The 21233-nt window shown below is 45.4% G+C and overlaps 1 protein-coding gene across 1 annotated transcript in view; it reads left to right on the top strand.

Annotated features, from left to right (window-relative positions):
• The first annotated feature begins 11709 nt into the window (after positions 1 to 11709).
• The window catches only part of RP9 (RP9 pre-mRNA splicing factor), a 30439-nt gene continuing 20915 nt past the window's right edge, over positions 11710 to 21233 (top strand). The window contains exons 1-3 of the mRNA XM_033930588.1: positions 11710 to 12213; positions 12617 to 12647; positions 15880 to 16009. Coding sequence (XP_033786479.1) covers positions 12068 to 12213; positions 12617 to 12647; positions 15880 to 16009 — 307 coding nt within the window. The 5' untranslated portion in view covers positions 11710 to 12067. The remainder of the gene's footprint in view (positions 12214 to 12616; positions 12648 to 15879; positions 16010 to 21233) is intronic.

The raw sequence follows: 21233 nt of genomic DNA, 5'->3' as shown, positions 1-21233 counted from the left end.
GAAGGGGATTGGATGTGCTCCCTGGACTTGAAGGAAGCCTATACTCATGTTCCGGTGCATCCCGCTTTCCGCAAGTTTTTACGGTTCCAGGTGGGGGATTTGCACCTTCAGTATCGGGTCCTCCCCTTTGGTCTGGCTTCGTCCCCTCGAGTCTTCACGAAGTGTATGGTGGTGGTCGCGGCAGCCCTGAGATCTCGGGGGCTGCAGGTCTTTCCCTACCTGGACGATTGGCTGATCAAGGCCCCAACCAGGGAGGGGGTTATCTCAGCGACCCGACAGACTATCATCTTCCTTCAACGTCTGGGGTTCGAAGTGAACTTCCCCAAGTCTCAGTTGGGTCCGACTCAATCCCTGCAGTTTATCGGAGCCGTGCTGGACACGGTTCGCCTCCGTTCCTTCCTCCCTCCTCCTCGGTTGGAGGCCCTGCTTCGATTGAGTCGCCAGGTTTCGCTGATGCCCACAGTTTCGGCTCAGCGCATGATGGTACTCCTGGGCCACATGGCGTCGACGGTCCATGTCACTCCGTTCGCCCGGTTGCATCTGAGGCTTCCTCAGTGGACCTTGGCCTCTCAATGGCGTCAGGATTGCGATCCAGTCTCTTGCCCGATAACGGTGACTCCTTCTTTGAGACGCTCGCTCCGTTGGTGGACAAACTCTTCCAATCTTTCAGGGGGTTTGCTCTTTCTCGTTCCTCCGCATCGCAAGGTCCTCACAACGGATTCCTCGGAGTACGCGTGGGGGGCTCATGTCGACGGTCTGCGGACCCAGGGTCTATGGTCAGCAGAGGACCGTCTTTGTCACATCAATGTGTTGGAGCTTCGTGCCATTTTTCTGGCGGCTCGAGCGTTCTGCCACCTGCTCCGCGACCAGGTAGTCCTCGTGCGGACGGACAACCAGGTGGCGATGTATTATGTGAACAAACAAGGGGGAATGGGGTCTTGGGCCCTGTGCCAGGAAGCCCTGCGCCTTTGGGAGTGGGCGGTCTCCCAGAACATCTTCCTACGGGCGGTTTACATTCAGGGAGAGAGGAACTGTCTGGCAGACAAACTCAGTCGTCTTCTCCAGCCGCACGAATGGTCGTTGAACTCCCGGGTTCTGCGCCAGGTCTTCAACCGCTGGGGGACTCCTCAGGTGGATCTGTTTGCCTCTCCGGAGACTCGCAAACTGCCCCTCTATTGTTCTCGGATGTACTCCCCGGATCGTCTCGAGGCGGACGCCTTTCTTCTCGACTGGGGAGGGAGGTTCCTTTATGCGTTCCCTCCTTTTCCTCTAATCTTGCGAACGTTGGTGCATCTCAAATCGACCAGAGCCACTATGATTCTCATTGCACCTCGTTGGCCCAGACAGCACTGGTTCTCCCTGCTCCAACTCAGTGTCAGGGACCCTCTGCTTCTGCCTGTTTTTCCCTCTCTGCTGTCTCAGAGTCGGGGTTTGCTGTTGCATCCCAATCTGCAATCTTTGCATCTGACCGCTTGGTTCCTTTCCCCTTGACTTCGATTCCTGTTTCTCAGTCGGTGAGGGAGATTTTGGAAGCCTCGTGCAAAGTCTCGACTAGGCTTTGTTATTCCCAGAAGTGGACCAGATTTTCATCCTGGTGTTCCTCTAACCATCTGGACCCGAGTTCAGTTCCAGTGTCTTCGGTGTTGGAATATTTGCTGCATCTGTCTAAGTCTGGACTGAAGACGACTTCCATTCGGGTGCATCTCAGTGCCATCGCGGCATTTCGTCGGCATCTCGAGGGTAGATCTCTCTCTCTTCATCCTCTGGTGACTCGTTTCATGAGAGGTCTCGTGAATGTTCACCCTCCTCTGAAACCTCCTCCTGTAGTTTGGGATCTTAATGTGGTCTTAGCTCAACTCATGAAGCCTCCTTTTGAGCCTATCGACAAATCTCACCTTAAGTTTCTCACTTAGAAGGTGGTCTTTTTACTTGCGCTCACGTCTGCTCGTCGAATTAGTGAGCTTCAGGCTTTGGTTGCGGACCCGCCCTTTACTGTGTTCCATCATGACAAGGTGGTTCTTCGCACCCATCCAAAATTTCTACCTAAGGTTGTGTCCGATTTCCACCTCAATCAGTCTATTGTCCTTCCGGTGTTCTTCCCAAAGCCCCACTCTCATTCTGGTGAGGCGGCGCTTCACACGCTGGACTGTAAGAGGGCGTTGGCTTTTTATCTCCAACGTACCAAGTCTCATCGGAAGGTTCCTCAATTGTTTTTGTCCTTTGATCCTAATCGATTGGGACATCCTGTTTCCAAGCGCACCTTGTCCAACTGGCTAGCTGCTTGTATTTCTTTTTGCTACGCTCAGGCTGGTCTCACGCTCCATGGTCGAGTCACGGGGCATAAGGTCCGGGCGATGGCAGCTTCTGTTGCTTTCCTCCGGTCTACTCCTGTGGAGGACATATGTAAAGCTGCCACTTGGTCTTCGGTTCATACGTTCACCTCCCACTACTGTCTGGACACTTTGTCCAGAAGCGACGGCCGGTTTGGCCAGTCGGTGTTACGTAACTTGTTTTCCTAAATTGCCATCCTCCCACCTGCCCTTTTTTGGTTGGCTTGGAGGTCACCCACATGTGAGAATATCATGCCTGCTTGTCCTGGGATAAAGCACAGTTACTTACCGTAACAGGTGTTATCCAGGGACAGCAGGCATATATTCTCACAACCCGCCCTCCTCCCCGGGGATGGCTTCTTTGCTGGTTATGGAACTGAGGACCACGAGGTGGGGATGCGCCCTCTAGTGGGCAAGAAGGCATGCACATGCGTGGTGCAGTGTAGCAAACTTGAAACTTCAATCAAGTTTGCTTGAAAAGCTGTCCGCGCTGGGGCTCCGTAGATGACGTCACCCACATGTGAGAATATATGCCTGCGGTCCCTGGATAACACCTGTTACGGTAAGTAACTGTGCTTTTTCTGTTATCCCTACTTATTAGTAACTAGGGGCTCCTTTTACAAAGGTGCGCTAGCATTTTTAGTGCATGCGCGCGCTATAGTGCACGCTAGCCGAAAAACTACCGCCTGCTCAAGAGGATGCAGTAGCAGCGTGCGCGGCATTTTAGCGCGCGCTATTCTGCGCGTTAAGGCCCTAATGCGCCTTGGTAAAAGGAGCCCTAGGTCTCATTTCCTAAAATGGAACCTGTGCTAAAATAGCATGTTTGTGGTATCAATAATGTCGCTTCATCACAAAGATCAATAACGTCGCTTCATCACAAAGAGAACTTGGGTTGCTGCCTCCTCTGTCTAAGGAGTAGTTCTGCCACTTGTTCATTAGGTCTGCCCAGAGAATCTGCATCACCTTAAGTATCTGGAACATGCTAAAACTGTTTTTGTAGAAAAAAAGTGTCCATGTTCTGTTGCAAAAGAGCGATTATTTATTGATTTAAGAAAATTATCACCCGTTTTTCATAAATCTAAGTGAGCTACAATAAAATAGGCAAAACAAACAATAAAAGTAACAAAAATATCCATAAAATCATAAAACACAAATGAGCAGAAAATCATAAATAAAGAAAATACAGAAACATATTTGTTTATTCTATACTTTTTCCTCCCCTGCTTGTAAAATGTACTTTATACAAAGAAAAAGGAATTATAAAATTGCATAACTGCTTTACAAAAAAGGAGGCACATGGAAAAAAATGCATCTACTTTTAGGGCTCCTTTTATCAAGCTGCGCTAGCGGTTTAACGTGCGTAATAGCGCACGTTAAACCGCCGGCTGCGCTAGCTGCTAACGCCTGCCTTGAGCAGGCGGTAGTTTTTTGGCAAGCGCGGGGGTTAGCGCATGATTAAAAGTCACGCGTGCTAACCCCGTTTGCGCGGCTTGATAAAAGGAGCCCTTAGTGTGATCTATGTATGGTTAGGTGTTCTGCAGGGATGTAGTTTGGATGGAACAGAGGAGAAGCTGTGATGTATACACGTATTTTATAACATAACACAGAGTAAATATGTAGAGGACATGTACACATTTCCATGTTTTTCACAGTATGTTCATGTGAATTTATGTGCTATTGGGGCTGGTTCTAGGATATGACTTCTCACATAAAATTACCTCCTTTATGGCCCACAAGTACTAGGTATTTTTAATTAGCATATGAAACATAGATATAAAAGAGAAAAGGCCCTTTAGTACATCTGGAACATGGTTCAAAGAGACACCCACTTTGCCATGAGCTGCAGCTAGCGTCATACCAAGCGTATGACACAACCTAGGTGGAGCCTTGTTTGGAACCATTCACTTGTATTGTGACACCCTGTTTCTCTCCCAATGGCAGGAAATGTGTGCCTTTCTCAGTGTGATAATCAGCATCATTGCAGCTGCAGTGGGAATCATCTTGTACTCTGTGGAGTTTGCATTGTTTGGCCTACCCAGCAACCCCTTCCCTCACACCAGAATTGTAAGTTTAGTTCAGAATGTTGCTTTTTTGCCAGCATATCAATAAATCTGGGTTTTGTTTCATGAAAAAAGAATTATTTGCCAAAAAAGGGGCACCAAAAACTTGCCTCACTGCCTAGTGTCTGAATCTGGGACTAAGTTTGCAGGATCTGACTAAGGGCTTGCTGCCATGACAAAGCTATGTGAGCTCGGAGAAAATAGGGGAATACACACTGGAAGAGTTATAAATGAAGGTTTGTGGCACCAGGATCCCAGATTGGTTCCTAATGAGCCATAAGCTCTAAAAAGCAAGAGGAAAGTGCTGTGCCAAAACCATAGGAAGAAAATACTATACCGGAGGTAACTGCGGTATATGCAGGTGGGCAGGAGATACTGCGTGAACTTGGAATAATGTTGGGTACCGCTGGAGTAGGCTGCACACAGTGAGGGATTCATTAAACGGCACTAGAATAATGCGTTCTTGCTATTCGATAGGGTTAGGTTCCTAGAAAACCCCATGAACACCAAAACTGCGAATACAGAACCATTGAACCTATGGGAAAAAGGGGGTTAACTTTTTGCTACCTCACACCGTAAATTCATCATTTCGAGAATCCTTTTTGTAAAGAACAGCTTGCTTATTATAGTCTGCATTTTATAAATGTAATTTATAAACTACTTTTACAAAAACAAACAAACCTATCTTTGGGATTAATAGTACTCGCGTGTAGCTCTATGAACATCTTCATCCTCACGGAAACACACTGTGCATGTCTGTGAATAAGCAAAAATGGGTTACAATTTACTTTGCAGGAATAAGCAAATCCCTGAACAGATAACATGCGGATAAGAATGGACTGTATTGCATAGAGGGTGCTCTATGTTTTATAGAGTACTAGTTTTTCCATGGATTTTGCACATTACAGCCACCAGCATTTACACCTGGTGTAAATTCTGGCACCTAATTTTTGACAGCAGAGATCAAGTGTCGATTAGCATTGGGGCAGGCAGCCATGGTGAGCATGGACCAAAATGGTAGTGCAAGGACATCTCAGTCACCATCAAACAAAGACTGATCACTGCCATTGTGTTCCCAATCATGACATATGGCTGCGACACATGGACACTCACGAAAGAAGATGGAAGAAAAATGTATACCTTTGAGCTGTGGGGCTGGAGAAGACTTCTATGAATCCTACGTACAGCTAGGATCGCCAACAATGAAACCCAGAGTTGTCCCTGGAAGGCAAGATTACCAGACAGAAACTGACCTATTTTGGACATGTGACGAGGGTGAATTCACTAGAAAAGGAGGTGCTACTCGTAATGGTCGGTGGTAAAAGGAAACAGGAGAGACCAAAGGCCCATTGATACCATCAAGAATGGCAAGGGAATGAACATCAAGCAATTGATAGAAGCCATGGTAAACGGGGAAGCATGGCGAGGACCGGCCTACAGAGTACCCAAGGGTCGGACACAACTGAATGGACAGAAGTAGTAATTTTCGTCAGTTGGGTGTACAAATCATGGTATCCTATAACATTGTGCTTAACTTCCAAGAAAGTCCCCGATCCACCCATAGCCCTGGCATAGCTATGCCCTCTAAAAAGAGGACATATCTGGCTAAATCCAGACATATGGTAACCCTAGTCTTTAGGATAACGGTCACTAACTGTATCCTTTGTGACACTCAGGTCTTTTCTCCATTTTATACTAATAGTTTGATATTTGTGGCTTTGAGTCTCTCTACTGGTTTTGTTTATTGCTGGAATGTTCTTTTTGTTGTTGTTTTCTCTATTTTTGTATGTAATAGTGCCATAGGCCCAATCTTTAAGGGCATTCCTGATTGTGTTTAGTTTTTTTTCCCGCTGATATTTAACAATGTTTTCTAATCTGTGTTTCTTGCAGGGTGAACAGTATGCCCTAGCAGTCAAAGTGGACTGTGCAGTGCTGGGGTTGATAGCCTTTGAGCTGGGAATTTGTGTTTGGATTCTGATCATACTGCTGAGAGCCAGGAAGCAGAGTCAATCCTTTTCCTGGCTTCTCCCAGTACCTGAGTGAGGAAATATCGTGTGTGCTCATGAAATACCTCAAGTCTATCCAGGGCCTCTTTCTTTTGCAGGCCAGGTGGCCTCCATTTTTTTTTTATGTGCATATGAATTAAACTGCGGATTGTTAAGTTAGATGTGGTTCTTCATTCAGTGTCATTGGAGAAAAAATTTTCAATCTTTCCTAGCTGGTGAAAATCTGATGTGGGGTGTTTTTTTTCCTGGATTTATTTTACTAAAAGCAGGAAATGAAGAGCCTGATCCTAAAAACAAATTTATTTTGAAAGGTGGCAGGTCTCATATCTAGTATTATACAATACTTTCACATGGACACTGCACGATGAAGAAAAGAAGAAACACAAGCACAGGCCTAAGATGAAAAACTCAGGGGAGGGAAAAGCCTTGGAAACAAACCTAGTGTTGCTTTGATAGATCTCAAGTTCATAGCATCCAGCTTCAGTCACATTTATGGTAATTGCCATATAGAAACAGAGAAAAGGATAGTAGAAAAGGACCACAAGGTGCATCTACCCCCTAATTCTGTTAATGGCATGTACAGGTGCATGCACAATTATATACCTAGTTATAGAATACTATAACTTATGCACATAACTAAGGGATCCCTTAATTTTATTTATTTAAAATGTATGTTCCGTTCTATCCTGCAACTCTAGGTGGCTCACCATGTCATATATGTTATGAAAAACATAAGAAACAGAATAAACAAAATACATTCATACTCAATTCAAATGCAGTCAATTAAAATAAAGTCAGATCCAGTGCTGTGCATTGTTCTACTGTTATGGTTATAGCAAGAGCCATTTGATTGTGTGAAAGACAAGGAAGGAAGGGCCTGACTTTCTGATGGTGATATATTACTAGTTTAGTACAGTGGAGGGTTAATTTTTGGTGTAATGGTCATAATCTATATGATATGTGCTGTCTGTTTGAATATTATGTATGTTTTCTATGGAAACTGCTTAGATGTAAGCAGTCTACAAATTTAAAAAATAAATACTAGTTACATTGGATATAAAGTAACTAGTTACTGACTTCAGATACTCTTCACTAAGGGCTCCTTTTACAAAGCTGCGCTAGGGCCTTAACGTGTGGAATAGCGCGTGCTAGCCGCTACCGCCTCCTTTTGAGCAGGCGGTAGATTTCCAGCTAGCATGCGATAAAACCGTTAGCGCGGCTTTGTAAAAGGACCCCTAAATGTAAATAGTTACTTTATTAGTTAACTAAAAAATTAACTAGGTAGTTAAATTACTTTGTTTATTAATTAGAACTATATGAACATTAGAATGACTACTTTATTTTCAAATGAGTTTCTTATTGGCTCTGAGCATTCAAAGCATTTCAAAATGCTTGTCGGTTAAACTGTTCCTTTGTGGTATAAGAATCTGTCCAGATGCTGAAGAGTCTCTCCACTGGTGCACTTAATAGACGGCTTGTATTCTTCAAAATAAACACTTCTTTCACAGTTGGATAGTGCTGGGGACTGGATATATCACATGTAGCATCATTCAAGAAGAGGTCTAGTTCCAACTGCACATCGCTATCCCCTTTATTTGATTCATAGAAGCAGAAGAAGCCGCTGTCTTCACTGGAAGATGGTGCTGCATTAGGAATTGTGTTTGCGGTGTCAGCCTGAGCCTGCATTGCTTGCATCAGCAAGTATTTGGCATGAGCTTTGGCAGCATCTGACTGGATCCAGCGCAGCTTAAATTGTGGATGTGAAACGCTACTGTCAAATTATTCTTGGCTTCAAGTGGACCAAAGTGCTTAATAATTCCATTCATTACAGCATCAATAAGTAGGCTGGCAAATTTGAATGAAGGCCTAATGAAGGTAAGATGTGCACACAAGGAAGAAATCATTGGCAGAAGAACTCCCATGAAACACTGGACTTCAGCCTGCAGTGTTATAGCAATTAGTTTCATTTGAGTGCATAGCTGTTAAGGAAAGCTTCTCACAGATGTCATTGAGCACAATTACAGACGAATATACTTTGCCAACAGCATAATAGAAAGATTGAATTCCATCTAGTGACATTTGGTACAGTAAGTGTGGTTTCTGATGTTTTGTACACTATTTCAGCTGCCTGTAGACTTTTACTGCACTTGTTCCAGGAGCAATGTGAAGAATGAACAGTCAAATGAGCTTGCATCATAATTATCATTTTTCTCCATTGTGGGACTACTGAGCCATAGCCAGCATTCATCCCCCTCATGAATTACCTGGAGAATCCCAGTTTCCTAGGACTCTAACAAAGTGCTTTTCTAGTCCACAGGTCTTTGTCACTGCCTCCTTTTTATCTCAGGGTGAGAATATCTTATGTCCACACTAGTCCTTCTTGGAGACTTCCTTTTGAAAGGGGGGGGGGAATTCCCTCTCCCCTTCAGGGGTTCTCTCTCCCAGTGTTTAGGGCCTCTTAGGCACTTCACACACCCTTTTTATTATTATTTAGTACATGCAAATGAGTTTGCACATTATCTCCTTTAAGTATGCAAAAACAGTCCAGCCCTTTATGAAGCAATTCTTTCAGTTCAGTAGAGTCCAGTTGGCTAGCTGTCACCATGTATAGCCGGTACATGGGTAGTTACTGTAATGCACTGTGGTGAGGCAAGAAAACCGAATTGATGTGCATGATATCTAAACAGTATCACAAAAGTAACTTGTAAATTTAGTTAGTAGTTACTAAAATAAAGGGCTAGATTCACAAACCTGCCCGATAGGGACCAATCCGGGCCTGATCCAGGCAGGTCCGATTGATTTCCCCAAACTACAATATGCAGATGGGGGCGATCGGAGGAATGCCCCCATCTGCCTGCCCGGATCGCTCCATAGCAATCCCAGCGCATGCGCAAACCTCCGGGCATGGCTTGCACTGCGGGGAAGGATGGAAAAGTCGGGGCAGGCAGGCGATCCAGGGCAGCGGGAGAGTAGGGGCAGCAGGAGATTGGGGCTGACAGGGGAGAGAGCAGAGCATCAGAAGGCAGGGCAGTTCGGGGCGGGCAGGCGGGAGAGTCGGGGCTGCAGGAGGCATTCGGGGCAGCAGGAGATTGGGGCTGACAGGGGAGAGAGCAGAGCATCAGAAGGCAGGGCAGTTCGGGGCGGGCAGGCAGGAGATCGGGGCAGCGGGAGAGTCGGGGCTGCAGGAGGCGTTTGGGGCAGCAGGAGATTGGGGCTGACAGAGGAGAGAGCAGAGCATCAGAAGGCAGGGCAGTTCGGGGCGGGCAGGCAGGAGATCGGGGCAGCGGGAGAGTCGGGGCTGCAAGAGGCGTTTGGGGCAGCAGGAGATTGGGGCTGACAGGGGAGAGAGCAGAGCAGCAGAAGGCAGGGCAGTCGGAAAGGGCTTGAGTGACTGGTCCTCAGCAGTCACTTGTTTGTGATCGGCCAGCCCAGTCGGTGTTGCAGGGTTTTGGTTAGTGAATCGCATCCCTGCCTACTTTGCATGCCGGAGGATGGTCGGCAGAGAGGTATGTGATTCGGGCCGGAGGGAAATCGGGGCGCAAAGGGGGTTGCAAACTGATCGGTTTGCTTTGTGAATCTAGCCCAAAGTAACTAGTTTCTTAATTTACATCCTCTCTTACTAATTAGTGCAAGCTAATTGAATTAGTGCGCGCTAAATGCTAATGCATCCATAGATTAACATGCACGCGCTAGCGTTTAGCGCGCGCTAATCGGTTAGTGCACCTTAGTAAAAGAGGGCCTTAATCAATCTGATCAAAAGGTAACTAGTTACATTGGTAGTTACCTAAAATGTAACTAAGTAAAGTAACTAGCATTACCGTAACTAGTTACTACCCAGCACTAGTCAGATCATACAAATACAATCATCGCCCAGCAAAGCATCGGCATCTAAATGTATCTCTAAGCAGCAGCAAAAGCTTGAGTAAAAATAATGTGCTTTCAAATGTTAATGAAATTGAGAAAACAAAGTGATACTTTGCAAATTAGAGGTAAAGAATTCCATTGCTTCGCCCCAATATAAAAAATGGAAGAACGATATTACCGTATTTTTTGCTCCATCAGACGCACCTGAACATAAGCCGCACCCTAGATTTAGAGGAGGAAAACGAGAAAAAAACATTCTGAAGCAAATTCTCCCTGCCAGGCTCTGCACCCAACCCCACACTCCTTGCCAGGCTCTGCACCCTGTCCCCCTCCCTGCCAGGCTCTGCACCCTGTCGTCCCCCCCTCTGGTGGTCTAGTGGTAGGCCGGCACAGGGCAGGCAGACCTAGTGACAGATAGGCAGGCAGGGCTCCCCACCCCAAGGCAAGCAGGCACTCCACCCCCACGGCAAGCAGGGCCCCCCCGTACCTTATTTTAGTTGGTCCAGCACTTCCCTCCAGCTCTCCTGAACTAGCTGCAGCAGCCATTCATGTAGCAGCGCAGGACAAGGCAGGCATGCAAAAAGTATGCGCCTGCCTTTTGCACCGCTCTGACGCTGTTGCAGCTAGTTCGGGAAAGCTGAAGGGAAGGGCAGGACCACCGGACCAACTAAAATAAGGTAATGGGAGGGGGGGGGTTGGTTGGGTATTTGCTCCATAAGATGCACCCTTATTTCCACCCACTTTTTGGGGGGAAAAAGTGCATCTTATAGCGCAAAAAATATAGTAATTTAGTCTGATATGGTGAAAAGAAAGAACATCAAGTAGTAGTTTGGGAAGGATGATAGATTCTCAAGAGCTTGCAACAATGATAGGAGCATTGTTATTTAGTGCCTTGAAAGATCAGTATCAAGACTAAATCTGATCCTCCATTGAATGGGTATGTAGGTAAGTAGCAGTATAAAATGGGCTTCTTAGCATTTAGCATTTGCTAATTGTAAGTGCACGTTAGTAAAAGGATCCCTAAATTAAAAATGTCCCAGCCCACCAGGTCATATGGCAGGCATGGTTGAGGCCTGCAAGTCTGGGAAGGGGGTAGGTGTGTGCTAAACCGAATATATGACAACACCCCCATTATTGGACCAAAAAATGACATATTCGAGTATATACGGTATTGCTGCTATTATACCTACAGCTAGATTCTGCATCTTTCCCTGCTACTTATTGATAAGTGAAATGGTGAGGGAGGGGGGTCCTTGTTAGAGGGTCTACAAATATGTTTGCTGTGGGCCTAATATAGTGTTATTTATGCTCTGCCCGCAGCACGAGTTCCCAGAGAATCTCAAGTTCTAAAATAAAGAAGAAGAAAAAAGGAAATCACGTGAAAGGAAATAAGCAAGGACTGTAAATAAATAAATGGAGGTGTGGGCGGGAGCAGGAGAGACAGGGCTAGGGGGCCCAATGTACCTGTATGCCTAGGGCCCACCAAGAATTAATCCTGCTCTGTCTGCAAGGATATTTGCAGGGCCAAAAAACAGACCTGAGAAGCAACTATATAGTTCACGAGACAGGAAGGTGAATGGGCTATAATGATCGTGGAACCTGAGCTCGCCACGACCAATCAATAGCGTAGTAACTGGCCGGAGTGGAGGGGGACGCTCTATTTACGCGGGAAGGCAGGCAGCAGAGCGCGCCCCCCTCTCTCCCCCCCCTCCCCAGTTTAGAAAGCGCACACGCGCTATGTATTCTTCCGCTGCGCATTGTCTCTTCCGGCAATAGCGGCGGGTTCCAGGGCGAGCGCGAACTGGTTATGCCTCGTCACCACCGCGACCGAAACGAAAAGGAGGAGGAGGAGGAGGGAGCAGCGGCTTGCGGGTCCGGTAGCAAGGAAGTGAAGCGGAAAAGAAAGAAGGAAGACGTGCTGCAAATTCAGCAGCTCAAGCACATCGAGTCCTTGTAAGAGATGGCATGGAAAGAAGCGCGCGCATGTCGGTAGAGGAGGCCGCGCGCCTAGAGAGAAAACTAGCTGCACGGCTTTAATTTTGACGGGATGGGAGCATGCAGTGATGAAGTTTAAGTTAAAAAAACAAACAAAGAAGCTTCTCACAAATGGGTGGACGTTTTTCCAGCAGTGTCGCCGACATATTACTTGTTAACCTTTTTAATCTTTTTTGAAGTAAGGCCCTGCTTGCCCCTGCTACTGAAGTCAGGAAGGACATGGGGTGCGGGTACGGACCAAAGCTTGGCGCATGTCGTTTTTTTTTGTTTCAGCTATTTATTAAATTTTATCTTTGTACTAATCACTCAGTCCCCTTTGTTGTACAGTGATTGTGTGGCTTGTGTCTCATTTGTTTTCCAGCTATGAAAAACCTCCTCCCGGTCTGATAAAGGTTAGCAATATTTAAATTTACAGTAATTTAGTTTGTAAAATACTGTGAAGGCAGAGCTGTTATGCCTCAGGAAGTACGTGCGTGCTGTTTACTGCAGGATTGGAGGTACTGTAGTCATTACCACTTCACAAAAATCATCCAAAATTGAGAGCAAACATTAGTATGTATAGTCGGTATTTCACAATGAAGATAATGGTGACTATCGGGAGAATTCTTGCTGGACCCTGGCAAAAATGCTATACAAAGCATAAACTTAGGAGATGCTGAAAAGTTCTGAGCCCAACCATCTTCCTAAATTCTGAGCAATATTTTGCTATTAGCTAAAAAAAGTGCTATTTTATTTTGCAAAGTGCCAATTTGCAGAATCATATTGCTATGTTTTGACGTTTTTTTCAGATTACTGATTGAACCATGTCGATGAAAAGTGTGGAACTGTCATAAATTCCTATTCCTACAGAAGAAAACTCCAAAGGAAATCTGTGAATTTATGATGCAAACATTTGAGTGACAAATACCCATCATACTTCATAGTGATGAAGTGGTGTGCAAACTTTCAGCATGGAGATTTCAAGACTGAAGATTCAGCAAGGTCTGGAAGGCTTCTGAAATTGTTGACCATGCCCATGATCTGATTTTGGCAGATCGATAAATATCGGCTAAAACAATTACTGAGACACTACAGATATCCAGGGGATGTATTGGGTGTATAATCCATGAGCAACTGAGTATGCAGAAGCTGTCGGCCAAGTGGATGCCCAAATCTTTGAATGCTGACAAGAAACATTGTTGAGTGGACACTTCCAAGATGATTTTGCAGCTTTTTCAGCAAACCGGTGCCAACTTTTGGGAATAGCTACCAGTAGTTACTGTGGATGAAACATGATTATACCATTATGATCCTGAGACAAAACAATCCATGCAATGGCAGCACTCAGGTTCTCCAAGGCCAAGGAAATTCAAGACCCAAAAGTCAGCAGGAAAGGTCATGGCCACAGTGGGATCAGGAAGATGTTGTAATGACCAAATAGGGGACCAAACAATTAATACAGAATACTACTGTAACTTGCTGCACTGATTAAAGGAGGCATTGAAAGAAAAAAAGGCTGTGGAAAGGAGTTCTCTTTTTACAAGACAATGCACTTGCTTCCAAGACTTGCAAAATGATGGATGTTTTGATGCAGTTGGGGTTTGAATGCATAGACCATCCATCCTACTCCTCAGACCTTGCTTCATCTGTCTATTTTCTGTTTCCAAACCTTAAAAAGCATTTGAAAGAGTGACAATTTTTGAGTGATTTGGAGGTGATTGCAGCAGTGGAACATCATTTCAGTGACCAGATATCAGAATATTTTTGGGAAGGGTTACAGAAACTTCAGACATGATACAGTATATACTCGAATACAAATTAATCTGAATATAAGTCGAGACCCCAATTTTTCCCCCCCCCAAAAGGAGGAAAAATGGTTGACTCGAATATAAGTCGGATGGCTTAATATTCAAGTGTCCTGCCCTGTCAGCCCCCTTTCCTCCCTGCCAAATTCTGCACCCAGCCCCCTTTCCTCCCTGCCCTGTACTCAGTCCCATTCCCTACCAGGCTGTGAACCAAGCCCCTCTCCCTGCCAAGCTTTGAACACTGTCCCACCTTCCTTCCCTGTACCCTCTTCCCCCTAAAAAGAGCCAACATCATCAGTGATGTCACAATGGCTTGATTTTCCCATACTCCCCTCTGCCCTTTAACCCAGCCAGCAGATTATGGTAACCATTCCCCTTAACTCAAACCACCTAGTGGTAGGCTGGGACAGGAGGGATCCCTCCCGTCTCCTGCCCCGGCCGACACTAATAATTACCATCCTCCCTCCTTCCCTCCCTCACGTACCTCTTCCCTGGTGGTCCAGCGTGTATGAGCTGAAATCCTCCTTTGTAAATGTAGTAGTCAGTGACCCACCTGGGCCGGCACGCAGGAGCGAGTTTTCATGCTCCCAGCCGGCCCTGCACTGCTCCTGCGAGAACCGTGAATCCCGCGAGAACTTGCCGGCCCAGCTGCACAGCTGACTATTATGTTTACAAAGGAGGATTTCAGCGCATACACGCTGGACCACCAGGGAAGAGGTATGCAAGGGAGGGAAGGAGGGTAATTATTAGTATCGGCCGGGGCAGGAGATGGGAGGGATCCCTCCTGTCCGGACTAAGGCAGGCCTGCAGGAAGTCCGGGAGGGTTTCGGGTGGTCACTGGGGATGACCTGAATATAAACCAGGACCGGGTCAATTTTTTTGGCCCAAAAATCCCGGTTTATATTTGAGTATATACGATATGCCAAGTGTGTCGAACTTAGGATTGAATATGTGGAATAACTTGTAAGTTTAATGGCTTCACATCATTTCCTTCTTGGTTGGGCTGAGAACTTTTCAGCACCCCCTAGTAATCAGAAGGAGGTTCTAGAACAAGGGACCATTATTATTATTATTACAAATTTTATAAGTTTTTGTTAGAATATTATGGTGGGAATCATTGGATAACATGAAACAGTGCAATTTATTTACCCTGTCTGATATATAATATTAGTGACTGCATTCTGCCAGCTCCCCATTAGGTTCAAATATCACATTACATTAACCTGGGCTCCAGAGTGCCAGTTACATCTTACTGTTACAAGGCTGTTCTCTTGGTGCACAGTGTTCTGTAATAAATTTGTGGCTAGATTTTGTGTGGTGATGGTAGGAGAGGAGGGTGTGGAGTACACAAATAGATCTTCCATGTTCATCTACCCAAGATGGTAGAGGAAAGGAAGAAAACAAAACTTTTCTTGGAGAAGGGATGAATTTTGGATTTAGTATCTGCCTTGCCAGTACTGTAATTTAAGGCGAGTAATACTCAGGCAAGAGAGAGATTTTAGGAGCTGTCATATTGCATCAATGGCAACCAAGATGTATCTCTAGCAGCAGAACTTCCTTGCCCAGTTCTAGGAGAGAGATTTTGACCAATCCTGGATTTCTGACAACTTAGCATCATGCAGTTTGGAACCTGCAACACTGAATTCAGTGGATAGAATCAGGGATCACTGCTTTGTGATATGAACTCAAACTAGGACTGGACGAAAAAAAAAGCCTCCTAGGTAACTTGGCAGCTTTGTAGCAGTGTGGACAGGAATACAAGGGCAGACTAGAAAGGGAAGGTCTTCTTTTATTTTATATTGTCATCTTCTATTTCTAATATTCTTGTTTTTACATGTAGGAAAATGAGACAAAACCTGAAGATTGTATACCAGATATACCAGGAAATGAACATGCCAGAGACTTCTTGGCTCATGCACCTACTAAAGGGCTATGGATGCCATTGGGAAAAGAAGTCAAAGTGATGCAATGTAAGTGGATAAATACCTAATCCCACCTTGTTGTAACTAATGTTCCCTCTAAGGATTGATGAGGTGTGTGCAAAAAAAAATATGCATGAGCGACAAATTACATATTCCACAAATTTATAAGCAGGCGCGGAGGACGCATTTTTAAACAAATGTAGTTTATCCTTGTACTCCTTATGTATTTTTAATCATCTATGGATATGTTTGTATGTTTATTGTTCAAATGGTTTTATTTATTTCCCCAAATTTATTTTTGTTATTCGCATTGAAAATATTTGATATTGCGTTTAAATCAAAATCTCAATAAACTTGAAACGAGTGCCCGTGAGATTGTGGGAGGGTTAAATACTCAAAACTTAGAAGAATAACAATTTACTTAAAGTTTTTGCTTCGCCAGCTTTCTGGTATCTTTACATACAGTGGCATACCTAGCATATGTAACACCCGGGGCCCATCATTTTTTGGCACCCCCCCCCCCATCTGTACGAAAAACATGATTTTTAGTAACAAGCCACGTCACACATGAGTACCTAGGAAAAGGCAGCATCTTACATATTGCAGTGAGCAGTACATCAATACACCCATTGTAAAACTAAACAAGCCAGACCAGCACAGATCAATCCTACACCGTCAATCCTAATAGAAAACCATGTCTTTCGAACACACAGAACACAGAAAACACCTTCGCCTAGTATGGAATATGTCATCACAAACTAACCCCTCCCCCTTTTACAAAACTGTAGTGTGAATTTTAGCTACGGAGGTAACAGCGCTGACACTCATAGAATTCTGAGCATCAGAGCTGCTACCACCAAGGCTGGCGCTAAAAAACGCTCCACAGTTTTGTAAAAGGGGGGATAAAATAGAAATACACAGCTTCAACTCTCTAGCTCAGGTGTGCCCAAACTTTTTGGGCTTGCGAGCTACTTTAAAATGACCAAGTCAAAATGATCTACCAACAATAAAATTAAAAAACACAAAGCACACTATACGCTGAGAAAGCACAGTTACTTACCGTAACAGGTGTTATCCAGGGACAGCAGGCAGATATTCTCACATGTGGGGCTCCGTGGATGACGTCACCCACATGTGAGAATATGCTGCCTGCTTGTCCTGGGATAAACCCTATTCTGGGTTTTTTTCAAAGAGGTCAAAGCAGATGACTCTATGCATTGTCATCTCAGTAACAACTATACAAAAATAGACAAATATACCCCCCTTCCTTTTTATTAAACCACAATAGCAGTCTTTAGCGCAGGGAACTGCGCTAAATGCCCAGCGCTGCTCTCGACGCTCATAGGCTCCCTGCGCTAAAAAACACTATTGCGGTTTAGTAAAAGGGGGCCATAGTGCAAAATATAGACAGCATATATAAATTCAGCCACATTTTGATCACTAAATTTAAAATAAAATCATTTTTCCTATCTTGTCTGGTGATTTCATGAGTCTCTGGTTGCACTTTCATCTTCTGACTGTGCATCCAATCTTTCTTCCCTTCTTTCAGCCTGTATGCTTCCTCTCCTCCAGACCTCATTCCCTCCCCCAACTTTTTCTTCCTCTCTCCTTGCCCTTTCTTTCTTTTTTTTCCTCTTGATGCCCCCTTTCTTTTTTTCTGTTTCCCTTCTGTCTCCCTGCCTGCCCCCTTTCTTGCTCCCTACCCTCCACAAAGCCAGTGCTGCCCCCATCGGGGGAAGCAGGCCCCAAAACCACCGCCGCAACCATCGGGGGGAAACAGGCCCCAAAGCCACCGCCGTGGCTGCCCCAAATTCTGTCTGCTTCCCCCGACGTCAATTCTGCCGTCGGAGAGGAAGTTCCGCCCAGCAAGGCAGCGATTGGCTGGCCCGAACTTCCTCTCCAACTGCAGCCTTAGGGGATGTGCACAGCCGGAGCGGACCGCCCCCTCCCCCTTGGTAGCCACTGAAGACGTGGCAGCGGCTCCTCTCACGAAGTCCGATGCAGTCGGGGATCTTGAGAGGAGCCGCCGCTGCATCTTTCAACTTTGGAAAATACAGGCCGCTGCCGCTGCTGCCGTTTCCTCTCACCTCCCTCGAGTGAGCAACAAGGGAAAGCATATGAGCTACGCCACTGAAAATAGTGAGCGATCGCTCATGCGCTCACATTAGGGGGAACACTGGTGTAACCAGTGTCTTTCTTCATTGTTTTCATGATCTTTTTATCGTTTATCATGTGGCCAGCAACTTGAAGGAAAATTTGTAAAAACACTGCTACAACATCTATGTTTTTCAGAAAGCAATGTGTATTTCCACACTCTTGAGGCACCAGGGTCATTTCAGATGGGTACACTATGCATTTTAACATAAACAGACGTAATTTTGGTGTAGAAACAAAAACACCTATTTTACATCCATAGTTGAGCTGCTGATCCTTAGCAAAAGGGTTGAACTACTACTACAATACTACTAATCATTTCTTTAGCGCTTCTAGATGTATGTAGTGCTGTACATTAAAACATTCAAGAGACAGTCCCTTTTCATTAGAACTTACAATCCAATCAGACAGACAAATAGGACAAGTAGGGAGTTAGGGAGTTTCTCAGGCATGGGTGCTATACAAACAAGTGGGGATTAGGAGTTAAAAGCAACCTCAAAAAGGTGGGTTTTTAGTCTGGATTTGAATACTGGCAGTCTGTTCCAAGGCGTATGGTGCAGCAAGAGAGAATGAACATAGGGCCAGATTCTCAAAAATTCACATTGAAAACCGTTGGTCCGCTGTCGCAGCTGTTATTGTAGTGATTTTAAAAAAAGATTCTCCAAACAACGCTCATGCAAATGAGGTTGGCGGAGAGTAGCGAAGGTTTGCTAAATTTGCATGTGCCTATCGCTGGTGATGGCAGTGGGCACATGCGCAAAATAAACGCAAAACAAAAACCCCAAATTGAGCCGCCAAAGTCAAGCGACTCCTCCCCATCGTCGGGAGAGATGTCCATTTTCTCCTGCCACTGAACAATACAACCCCCAACAATCTCCTCCATCCCCTCTGGACAGTTGAAGAGATGCTCACTCTCTCCGGCCACCAAATACTGCACACCCTCTGGCAGCAGGAGAGTTGCCCACTCCCTCCTGCCGCCGCCATCAAGCAACCCCCCCCCACCACCACCACTTGACACCCCCCTCTGACAGCAGGAGAAATGCCCATTTCCACCCCTAAGGCTCTGGTTGGCCCAGGTTGTTTAAGGCCCCTCCTAAGGGAGGAGCCTTAGGCGTCTAGGCCAATCAGAGCTTTAGGCCCCTCCCCAGATGCACCAGGGAGGGGCTTAAAGCAGAATCAAAAACATATTTTCTTTCCCCACCATATCTTTCATCCCTTACTTTTTCCCTATCATTTTGTTTTTTATTGTATCCTACCGATTCCTCTCTTTTCCTCATGTTTTCCTTTTTGTTTTAGCTGTTTGTGAATTTATGCTTAGTCTAATTTGTGTTCCCTACCCCACTTTGTTTTTATATTTTATTTATATCAAATAAATTTAACTTGAACTTGATTGGCCCAGGTTGTTTAAGGCCCCCTCCTCCAAAATCTTGCCCTCTTCTCAACTAAAATCCCACCCCCAGGACTTGGGGGTCAGCATTGATGCATCAGGGTTGGTGCCATTCCTAATTGTGCTAGGAAAAATCCATTGGGGGTCAGCTTTGTAGAGATGGAACGTGTTGCTGGGGGAGGGATATGCAGGGACATAGCTGAGATATGTTTTCCTTCTTGTGTTTGGTTTGAGTGGGTCCCACACTATTTACCTGTTGTGGCAGATAGATCAACCACCTGCTCTATGGTACTGTAATGGTACTTGTGTGCTTTCAGCCTTGAGCGTTAAATGTATTTTTAGTGCAATAGGTGTGTCATTCTGGGCAAGCGGATAATCTCCCCATGGCCACAAGCCTCTGCAGAAGAAATCCACTCTGGATTTTTTCTATAACACTCCTTCACAGAGAGCTCTACCGCCACTTACAGTTTTTCCCTTATGCACGCAAGCCTGAAGGAGTGTTTCTGTTCTGCTCTTCCTTTTTTTTTTTTTTCCTTTTTCTTTATTTTAGTCATTTTTTTCTTCAGTTTTTGGTGCTCAGAGCTTCCCAATTTCAGGGTTCAGCTCTGCCTGTGTGGAAAGAAGCAGACTGAGGTCTGCAGCTGACAGGTCAATACCTTGTGGTACCTGTTAGCCATCCTGAAGAAGTGTTTTTGGCGCTCGGGGCCCTCCCCAGTTAGCATTGCTCACCTACTGCTTTGCAAGGATTTGAATTTAGACTGTTAGGCATCCATAGGAGGCTGTGTCTCATAGGGTGCTGGCTATGTTATCACTTTCACCCATCTGTTTTTACACATCTGTCGGTCTGTGGGGTGGGGGCTCAGTCAAACACTATGTCCAACTGGCAGCCCAAAGATCAGCGTTGGAGGAGACGTTCTTGATGAAGCAATGATTTCTTCCTTTCTAGCTACTGTTGAGGGCTGAGGGAGGCTGCAGCACATTGACAGCACAGGTCACAGTGAGTAAGGCTTTTAAAACCTATAAGGTGAATCGGAAGGGGTTGTGGGGTCTGAAAATCAAGATTTTGGTGATTTGTGCTTGTTCCCCTATGTTCCCCCACCCCTAAAATCCTAAATTTACCAGTTTTTATGTTTTATTTTGCCATTTTTGGAGTGTTTTTTAGCACATTCCCATTTTACCAGACCACAGAAATTTCCTGAGGTTTCACGTCCAGGAACAGCATTACCAGTTTTTGGACCTGCCCTTTGGCCTTGGATGACTGGCTGATTAGACTCCCTAGTTATCCAAGGGTTGATGCACGGTGGATCAGGTGATCCGAGTTCTGGAAGGTCTGGGTTGGATTGTGAACTACTGAAAGAGCACTATACACTAGAGATGACATTAAAACTACGAGAATCACAGACGTCAAGTACACCGGGGAATCCCTCTGGGTAAACCTAGCCAGAGGCAACAAAAAATGCCTGTATCTTGGTGTAATATACAGACCTCCTAGACAGCCGGAAAACAAAGACATAGAATTAATCAAAGACATAGAGAAGGGGGGACACTGTACTGCTAGGGAACTTCAACATGCCCGATGCAGATTGGAACACACTCTCGGCGACGACCAGTGGGAGCAGAAGGCTATTATCCGCTATCAAAGGAGCACAACTCAAACAACTGGTATTGGAACCCACCAGGGCCCAGGCGATACTGGACCTGGTACTCACCAACGGAGAAAGCGTCTCTGAG

The sequence above is a fragment of the Geotrypetes seraphini genome, chromosome 2 (genome assembly GCF_902459505.1).
Source record: "Geotrypetes seraphini chromosome 2, aGeoSer1.1, whole genome shotgun sequence".
Lineage (NCBI taxonomy): Eukaryota > Metazoa > Chordata > Amphibia > Gymnophiona > Dermophiidae > Geotrypetes > Geotrypetes seraphini.
Note: the sequence above shows the minus strand (reverse complement) of the source record. Positions and strands in the feature narration are given on the sequence as shown.